The sequence below is a fragment of the Onychomys torridus genome, chromosome 4 (genome assembly GCF_903995425.1).
Source record: "Onychomys torridus chromosome 4, mOncTor1.1, whole genome shotgun sequence".
Classification (NCBI taxonomy): Eukaryota; Metazoa; Chordata; class Mammalia; order Rodentia; family Cricetidae; genus Onychomys; species Onychomys torridus.
Genome location: NC_050446.1, coordinates 7,976,432 through 7,986,194, shown reverse-complemented (window position 1 = coordinate 7,986,194; position 9,763 = coordinate 7,976,432). Strand labels below are relative to the sequence as shown.

At 51.2% G+C, this 9,763-nt stretch overlaps 1 protein-coding gene across 1 annotated transcript; it reads right to left on the bottom strand.

Moving 5' to 3' along the window:
* Positions 1–1,570: 1,570 nt before the first annotated feature.
* On the bottom strand, positions 1,571–8,357 carry Tor1a (torsin family 1 member A). Its single transcript, XM_036186482.1, has 5 exons — positions 8,120–8,357; positions 7,543–7,808; positions 4,520–4,695; positions 4,294–4,421; positions 1,571–2,127 (listed from the first exon to the last, which is right to left on the bottom strand). Exons 1-5 carry the CDS (start codon positions 8,298–8,300, stop codon positions 1,877–1,879), a joined length of 1,002 nt encoding a protein of 333 aa, XP_036042375.1. The 5' UTR covers positions 8,301–8,357; the 3' UTR covers positions 1,571–1,876.
* Between the last annotated feature and the right edge of the window lie 1,406 nt (positions 8,358–9,763).

Sequence of the window (9,763 nt, the reverse complement as noted above, 5' to 3'; positions counted from 1 at the left end):
CAGTCCCAGTACCTGGGAGGCCAGGCAGGACTGTCTCCACTTTGAAGCCAGCCTAGGCTACCCAAGTGAACAGCAGGCCTGTGGTGCACACACCTGTAATCTTAGCACTTAGGAAGATGAGCTTAAAGTCAGCCGAGCTACATCCAGAGACCCTGTCTCAAAGTAGAAAGCAAACAGAAGCCTGCCAAGGTGAGGCTGAGTTTCATGCCATATTCTTGGCTTGGAGCCAAGTTACCATTTATAACCTGTTGGGTGCCTAATCAAGAAGAAACAAGCTTTTCTGTTTACAATGATGCAATATGTGGACACGTGTTGGCCACCTTTGGACTGCTGTTACTGAGCTGTAACTTAGAAAGGCCTGGGCTGGCCTGCCCCAGCCTCCCAGCCCGCCTGTAAGCAGGCATGAACGCAGGCAGACTAATAAAGCCAGTGTGGTGCACTGTGAGATGTCACTTCACTCGGTTCCCTCATTTGTGTGGTGGCACAGAGCTCAGAATGAAGGCTCTGGAACTCCCCACCTGTTCCTTACCTTCCCACACCTGGATGCGCAGGGTGGCCGAATCACACAAAATCAATGTTTGCTTTTGGGCTTTTCTGTGTTTGCACATGTGAGGGGTAGGCAATCACATGCATGCACACAGAGGCCAAAGTTGGGTACATTCCTCAGTTTTCTATCGGCTGTCAGAGACAGGCTTTTCTACCACATAACATCCCCTGATGGTGATCTATCCACCTGGTCATAGCTGTCTTTATCCTAGCTTGAGAGAGGAGACCCAGCTGCTGGCTGACTCTTCTGGCCCAGAACTGGTAAAGAACCTGATTCTAGTCTGTCTGTGGGCCAGATCTCAGCATAACTAAGCTGGCTTCTCAAGCAGCACTGATAACGTGGCTGTCACAGGACACAATGGTCTGGAAAGGTAAGTCCTCTTCACTGTCGCTGCTGCTCCCTTTCTTAGTTGAACATCTAGGAGGCCCACACAGTACCCACTCTGTCGTGTCTACAAAGACAGGACTTAGCAGAACAGAGGACTCTGCTCCTCAGTTAGGGCTCAGTGCTTGGGCTCCAGCCTTAGGTGAGTGGCCAGAGCTGCCATGGTCCTGGAGACTCAGGACCATCACTGGGAGCCCTGCACAGGCTGCTAGAGGCAGAGGGTGGTTCTGCCAGCAGCTGACCTAGTTTTTGACTTGTTGAACCTTCAGGCCCTTTTCTCCTTGCTAAGCCCAGCTCTGTGAGTGTCCTGAATGGCGGCCACACCTACAGGAGCCCTACCTGTTGGCAGGCATTGTGTGTGCATAAAACAAGGCCATCTGGAGTGGGCCTGACAATCACAGTGCCACTAAATTTGTTCACATACTACTGAGTCCGGGGAAGAGCACACGGGGGCATTTGTGACAGTGTTCGTGTCTTATCCAACCACTGCATGGCCCCTGACAGGGCTGGCTTCAGTCCCCTAGGGTCGGTCCCTTGGTCCTGAGATGTCATCCAGAAGACGCCTGTGCTTGGGCTTCTGCAGTAGAAACCCTTGTGATGTCAGCCTGACAGTTTCAAAAGACACACAAAGCCAACAGCTGAAAGGCTTCTCATATATTAAAAACCATTTAAAATAAAGTTATCACGTTTGCAGTAAAACTTACTTGTTCTGCCTCAAAACAGAAACACCTGAAATTAAAACATAATTTAAAAAAAAAAAAATCATGAGCCCGGGCAGGGGCAGACTGGGAGGTTTCATCCTCTGGAGGCTCCAGGAAGCTTTGGGTCCATGTTGTGTCTGTGGTCCCTACAGCATGGCCACCTGCAGGCTCTGAGGAGCAGAAACAGTGCCCAAGGCAGTACCTGGTAACCTTGGCAGAAAGTGTCCTGACTGTCTCAGCAGACTCAGTCATCCAGGTAGTAGTCCAGCTTGGTGAACACAGTCTTGCAGCCCTTGTCTGAGAAGACTCTCTCCTCCTTGGGAAAGAACGTCATCTCTTCAGCCACCTTGCTTACAATGTCCTCATCTATTTCATAGCCACGGGACTGCATCTCAACTCTGATGCACATTTTCAGGTGCTTATACTCCAAGGGCAGGAAGGGGACAAAATAATCAATGAGGTTCCGGTCAATGAGGCTGCTGTGCCAGAAGCCACCTGGGAAAAAGACAAAAATGTGCCACTCACTATTCATCTGTCCAAGTATAACTAAGTGTCCATTGGGGACCATCCCCAACACCACCCTGTCTCCATACTGTGAGGGAGAGACAAGAGCTGGGGACTGCCTTCAAACACTGCCTTGTGATGCTGCTCTGACAGCAAGGACAGGGTGACATAAAGGGACACCTTTGGGCTGGAGAGATGGCTCAGCAGTTCAAAAGGCTTGTTGCTCCTTGCAGAGGACCTGAGTTAGGTTCTAATAATCACAACCACATGTAACTCTGGGTCCAGTGGATGCAACACTCTCTGGCAACCACATGCACACACATACACAAAAATGAAAACAAAAAAAGCTTTAAAAGGAACACTTAAGTGCTGTGGGCTTGGAAAGGCCTCTCCAGGGTACCTTAGAGGTGGGAGACGGGCTAGAGGGCCACATGCACCATACTGTGTGCTGGCATCCAGGCAGGGTGGCCAGAGCTGAGGGGCAGGCTGGAAGAGGTGCAAGAGAGAAGGGAGGGGCATCCCCAGAGACAGACTCCTCCAGTCAGTCTCCATCTAGGAAACCACAGTCTGCCCTCAGACCTTCAGCTGCTGGACCAGCAATTCCGGGAGAACCCACTGCTGCTGCTAGTGCTCACACCATGCTCACACCTAGACTCCCGGGGGTGGTCATGTGTGCAGACAAGGCTGTGCACCTCAAGGGTCTGACTCTGCATGCCTCAGCCTCCCAGTACTGAGAACGCTTGCCTCAGCTCCTGCTGGATGCCCTAGGAGCTCCAGACATGTCTCCACACCCTGCCTAACTCATTCTGGCTTCCCACACAAGCTGTGCAGAGAGCCCAGTTCCCAATGGAGCCCGCCTGCACTCTGACGGTACTCAATGAAGGCCTGTGGCCACAGCAAAGACCGAAACTATGAACAGGCACCAGTGTGACTGCTGTGTCGAAGACCTACTCTGCGCCAGGTGCACACAGAGCCCTGGGGACCGTAGCTGGGGGCATCTGGCCTGGCTGGGGAGGAAACCGTCGGGCACAGCCTGAATGACAAGGACCCAACCACCTGACCCAGCAAGTGCTCAGCAGAACCAGTAGACAAGATGGTGACATGGCCTTAAATACCAGCGGGCCTGGGGTTAGCTTAGTGGGAGGCACATACCTGGCATGTGTAAGGCCCTGGGTTTGCGTCTGAACATAAAAGTAACAACACTCATATACTGCCATCTCAGATGTGTGTCCTGAGTCAAACGTCTCCTTCCAGCTCCTCCTCCAGGATGACTCAAGCACATGTCTCCTCCTCCTAAGACTGTTCTGCTCATGGCCACCTCAGCACTATTGTCAACATGCCAACACCCAAGCCGGATGGTGACGGTCCCTTCTCCATCTCCCTTCAGCACACAGTGTTCTGATGTATTGCTGCCAATCAATCTGTACTTCCTGTTGTGTGTCGTCATCCGTCTTAGCACGGAGAGACTAACATTTACCCACGTTCGTCTTTCCTCGGTAGTATCCCATTGACATAGGATAACAAGACACTGTGCTGGTCACCTCACTTCAGTATAGATTTCTTGGTGAGCGTGTTTCCAGTGAGACCTATGGCCTTCTGTTTTGTCACCTCAACAACCGGAGACCAGCGAAGCCCTGGGGAGATGACCAGTGAGTCACCCTCGTGGCTGGCTGCCTCCTGAGGTTCAAGGTCAAAGGTTGCAGGCCAGTGGCTGTGTGGTGCTGTGCAAGCTCCTGCACTGAACCTGGGTGTCGTCCTCTGTAAAGAACGGGACAACAGGTATCTGCCTTCTTTACAAGGGAACAGGGTCGACTGAATCAAACAAGCAGGTCAAATGTCTCATGTCCAGTACAATGGGAAGGCCCAGGCATGGCTGCAGAGTCTAGGGCACTTACCCAGTTACCAACCTCCCTGCAGTCCCAGGTGGCCTTCTCCGGCTTCAACTACCTGCTTTTTCTCTACAACGAATGATCAGTGGTGCAGCCCACCATCAGCGTTTATAAAATAGCCTGGGGCTCGCCAGCAGACTTCACTCAGGGATTCGGCTGGGTCAGGGAAGCACCAAGACTGCGTGAAGTATGGCTCCGAGGCTGGACAGAAACGACGCCGACGGTGGAGGGCCAGGCGGTTGGGCTCAGGAAGGATGGCCATACTTACTGTTCTTGTTATTGAAGACTGACACAGCCAGGGCAGGCTCCATGTCTCTGAGCTTGATTTCTTCCCTCTGCTTCCCACTTTTCCAGAAATCCAAAGCCACGTCCGTGATCCTTTCTGCCCCTGCATTGCTGCAGAAATAATTGCAGTGAGGAGGGGCTGCACTTCTCCCCAGAGCGCCCAGGTCCAGGAGCAAGGATCTCCCACCACACCCCAGGCACGGCCTCACCTGAGGAAGATGAAGATGGCCTTCTGATAGGAGACCTCATCTACCACATCGTAATAGTCTAGGAAAGGCTTGATGGCGTCGATGAGGCCTGCGTGCATCTTGTCCATCTCGTCAAAGATGAAGATGGACCGAGCACAGGCGCTCACGTTGCCTCGAATCCACATCTGTAACTGGTCCTGGAGACAAGAGGGCCCGATTCAGAGCTCCGGTGGGTGTGATGCTATCAGCTTAGGTTTCTTGGTTTTTGTGCAGCTCTGCCCAGAGCCTCACGAGGGCTAAGCAGCCCTCGACTGGAGCCACACCCAGGCCCTCAGGACAGCGTTACCCCCTAAGGTCAATGGCTGCACTTCTGGAGCACTGGGCTATGAGCATTACACACATACACCTTTCCCTCACAATCATGTCTAAGAAGCATCACACCCATGCCAGGCCACAGGTGAGGACACCAAGGTACAGAGCACTTCAGCAGCTTGTCTAAGACAATACAATTAAGCTGGGGCAAACTGGGATCTCAAACCAGCCCTGCCCTATGCCAAAGCTCCAGGTTTGTGACACTGTGACCACACCGATGCTGTTGTCGGCCAGGCACCAGCTCTGTCCTCACAATGGCAATGTCACACATGTCCTGTGGGTGACGCTCTCTCGGTAAGAGACAGAAATCTACTATCATCTCATCCCTCCCTCCGCAGGCCAGCCTGGAGAAGCACCGACTCCCAGGTGGGAAACAGTGCCCAGGGCTCCCTTAGTGAGTCTGGACTCGAGCACTCAGCATTCTGGGAGGGTAGGATGAGGCTTTCAGAAATCCATCTGCCTGGCCAGAAGAACACATCTGGAGGTGGACTTGGTGACATGCATTTGTGACCCCAGCTGAGACAGAGCAAGAGTTCCAGGCCAGGGGTGGGAGGAAAGCTTACTGGGTAAAGCGCCCGCCTTACAAGTGCCCTTATGAGGAAGCCAGGTGTGGCAACTGCAGGATCTTTGGGGCTTTCCTAACTGGCAGCCCCAGGTCTCAACAGAGACCCTGTCTCAAAAAAATGGACAGATTCTGAGGAACACCACCAGAGATAGACCTGTGGCCCCTATGCACACATACTCACAAGTACACAGACACACAAAATTTAAAAACAAAAACTAAACTAATACTAATACAATAAAGCAGAGTTCAGGGCCAGCCCAGGCTACAATAATGAGCACATGAACAGCTGGCTCAAAAAAAAAAAATCTTAAAATGGTATCAGAGTCTCTCTCACGCTAGCGCAGTTACATACTAAGCCACCAAGATGAGATACACAGACCTCTTCAAGCATTATCCTCATAAAACTGAACCAAATTCTACACAGTCTGTAGGCATTTCCACCCTCCTCCTGAAGTGAGGTGGAGAAATCAGCTATGCATTTTTCTAAAGAACACACTAGCAGTTACATTGTACCTCTGTTTGGGGTTCTTCCCTTGGCTCCTGTGACCAAGGTCACAGGGTTCCATTTGTATCTATGAAAGCAGCAAATCTGCAGGTATGAACCACCTTCCCCTTAGAGCAGTGGTTCTCAACCTGTGGGGCTCAACCCCTTTGGGGTCAAATGACCCTTTCACAGAGACTACATAGTAGATATTTATGATTCATAACAGTAGCAAAATTACAGTTAGGAAGTAGCAATGAAATAATTTTATGGTTGGGGTCATCACAATATGAGGAACTGTATAAAAAGGTTGCAACAAGTCAGTGGTAGCATGCTCTTTTAATCCCAGCACTCGGGAGGCAGAGCCAGGCAGATCTCTGTGAGTGGACACAGCCTGGTCTGCAGAGCAAGATCCAGGACAAGCATCAAAAACTACACAGAGAAACCCCGTCTTGAAAAACCAAAAAAAAAAGTCGCAGCATTGGGAATGTTGAGAACCACACTGCCTTAGAGGAACCTTCAGAGACCCGAAGTGGCCTGCTAACACCATGAGGCAATTGACCATTTACACACAGAGCTCACTCAATTGTTAGAACCCAACAGACAAGATTTGCCCAGTCTCCTAGCACAACAGACTGTGCAGGCCACATGTTCTAAGCCCTGGTCCCTGGACATTTTAGACACCTCCCAAAAGCCACCAAGGAAATACTATTGGCCTTACTATTGTTTTCTTCTCCCTCCATTTGTCCTCTCCTTCTCTGTTTTCAAACAGAGGCTCACCATGTAGCCCAGACTACCCTGAACATGTGATCCTCCTGCCTCAGCCTGCTGAGAATACAGGTGTGTGGAAAACACCCAGCTGATCACAAGGCACAGAGATTAAACAACCTGCCCAAGAGCCACACAGTTACGGTGACCCGGATGTTTAACAGAGAGCGGTGGTGGTGGGGCGCTCCCACAAGTTAGGGCAAAGCACCATTCTGTATCAAAGAGCGAGCCTCTCAGAAAGGTTAGCAGACAGTCCCCCCCACACAGCTGAAGGGAGGGAGCGAGCGTTAGGACCTGAATTCAGGTGTGGGCTGTTAACCAGAGATAAACTCCAAAAGCAGGTTGCAACAGCCGAGTCAAAGCAAGCTTAGACCTCCAGGTTTCCTTTTCACAATGCGGGTGGGACCTGAAGACCCTGAAGCTGGAGTTGATTATGTCCCCACTTGTCCACTGCCATGTGTCACCGAGCCTAGAGGTCACCCATAAAACTTTGGTGGTTTGTATCACAAACCCTCTGTAACATACATATCCACTACCACTACCGCTGTGTTGGGCAGGGCCAGGGTGTGGGCAAGTACTTTACCCTGGGCTACCCAAGCCCTCGATGTTTCCTTTGAAACAGGCTCACATCCGCACTGCACAGGCTATCCTCAACTGTAGTAGTTCCTCCAGCCTCTCTCTGCCTCCACAATAGCAGACATGACCACAGCCAGCTATGCCCACAGCTTTTAAAGAGGAACTGACATACAAAGAGCCATAATGAGGCTCACTCACTGACTGGATTCCCCACATCTCATCCCATAATAGAGAAACCCCAAATTCGGGTCATCCACGATGGCGGCCAATGAATGCTCTTGCCTTATACAGGGTGATGTTAGAGGCGTGGGGGAAGTGCAGCGTGGCCACAAACAGGTGCACATAGTCACTGTTGAGCCCACCCTCGTAAATATTCTCTGCGATGATCTTGCTGGCGAAGTTTTTGCCGGTGCCTGTCCACCCGTGCAGGGAGAGGGTAAGGGGCTTCTTGGGCTTCGGATTGCTTAGGAAACCAGACACGGCGTTTAAGATGACTTTCTTCGCAAGATGCTGTCCAAAGAGCTTGTTATCCAGATCCTTCTGCAGTGCTGGGAATGGAAAGATCACTCTGGTCAGGAGAGAAGCAAGCAGGCAAAATGCAGCCTCATTTCCAGGCTATCAGAGCCCCGGGTGCCGCGAACCCTGCCCTTCCTAAGGCCTGGGCTTGGGGATGTTCCCCAATGCCAAGCGGAAGAGACGCGGTGAGGCCACCCCGATGAGCTCCGCGCAGGGCTGACACCCTAGCTCCCCGCCCGGCAACTCATCTCTCAAGCCTCGGACCAAAGTTTGGCCTGGCCGCGGAGCATCCCCCTGCCGCAGCGCCCCGGCCGCCTGCCGCCCGTCCCTGGTGCCCGCCTACCCTCCCGGCTGAGGCTCCGCTTCTGACCGCAGCACTCGGCAAAGAGGCAGTAGAGGCGCGGGTAGGAGATGTAGCCAGTCAGTACGCCGGCCAGGGCCAGGCCCAGGCTGATGGGCTCCACCGCACGAACCACGCACGGCGCCAGCAGCAGCAGGGCCAGGGCGGCCCGGCCCAGCTTCATGCCCGGACCCGCGCCGCTTGCGCGTCCCAGCGACCACCTTACCCTGCGTACCGCCGGACGCGAATTTCCGGTTCCTGTCTGCCGGGCCGCCTTCTTTGTCTCGGGCAGGCCGTGCCCTGACGTTAATGGCAGCCATCTTTGTTAAGGGCAAAGTCCTTTCTGCTTCTAAACCTTCATAGGAATCAGGTGGTGATTACACCCCTCAACCTCATCAAATAACAGAATGTTTTAGAACAGTTTTTAAAAAGTGACGCAGGCATCTACATGCATCAGCTGCACATAAACTCATGCAGGTATACACATAATACATAAATGAATAAATAAGAAATGTGAGAATATAGTGAGTTCCCATATCACACCCCCCACCTCTGGTTCCCTATTATTAAAATCTCGTGTTGGGTCAAGGTGCGGTGGGTTGTGTGCGCCTTTAATCCCAGCACTCAAGAAGCTGAGGCAGGCAGATCTGTACAAGTGTGAGGCAGGCGGATCTGTACAAGTGTGAGGGACATCAAAAAAACATAGTGGACCCTGTCTCAAAAAAAAAAAAAAAAAAAAGTAAATAAGCCTGACATTTGATAGCTGGGTATTGTGGCACACACCTTTAATCCTAGCACTCTTGGAGGCCGAAGTAGGTGGATCTCTGTAAATTGGAGCCACCCTGGCCTACATAGCAAATTACAGGGGCAGCAAGGGCTATACAGTGAGCCTCCCATGTCAAAAGAAATAAAAAAACATTGACATCTGTATATTATACTTGTTAAAATCCATGAACCACTATATTAACTAAAGCCCATAGTTCATCCAGTTTCTTACTTAGGGAACCCATCAGCTCCCCACAGTGCTGACTCCCCAACTTCTCTTGGATGCTTCTGACACTCGCCTTGTTGTTTAAGTGACTTGGGAGTTTTGAGGAATACTAGACAGACACTTGGGGGGCACTAGGATGAATCCGAGGCGGCTGTGGAATAATCCTTATGTACACTGTGAATATGTATTACTCTCATTAGTTTTAATAAAGAGCCAATTGGCCAACAGCCTGGCAGGAAGAGGTTAGGTGGGAGAGCCAGAGACTGCTAAGAAAGGCAGAGTCGTCATTTAGATGCAGAGGAAGCAGATGAACTGTCATGCTGAAAAAAGGTAGGACCACATGATAGAGCATAGGTAAGAAATATGGATTAATTTAAGTTGAAAGAGCTAGTTAGTAACAAGCCTAAATCAGCCAAGCATCTATAATTAATAAGTCTGTGGTTATTTGGTAGTGGGCTGTTGGGACAGGAAAGTCTGCCTACACCAGGGCCTCATGCACTGAAAGGCAAATGCTATCGTGAAGGAATGCCTCAGACCTTGTTTCTTGTTTCATTTTAAAATTTCTCTGGGATGTGGGGAACAAAGTGGGTGCTAGGAGTTGAACTCAGGTTTGTACAAGAATGATACCCTGGGGCTGGAGAGATGGCTTAGAGGTT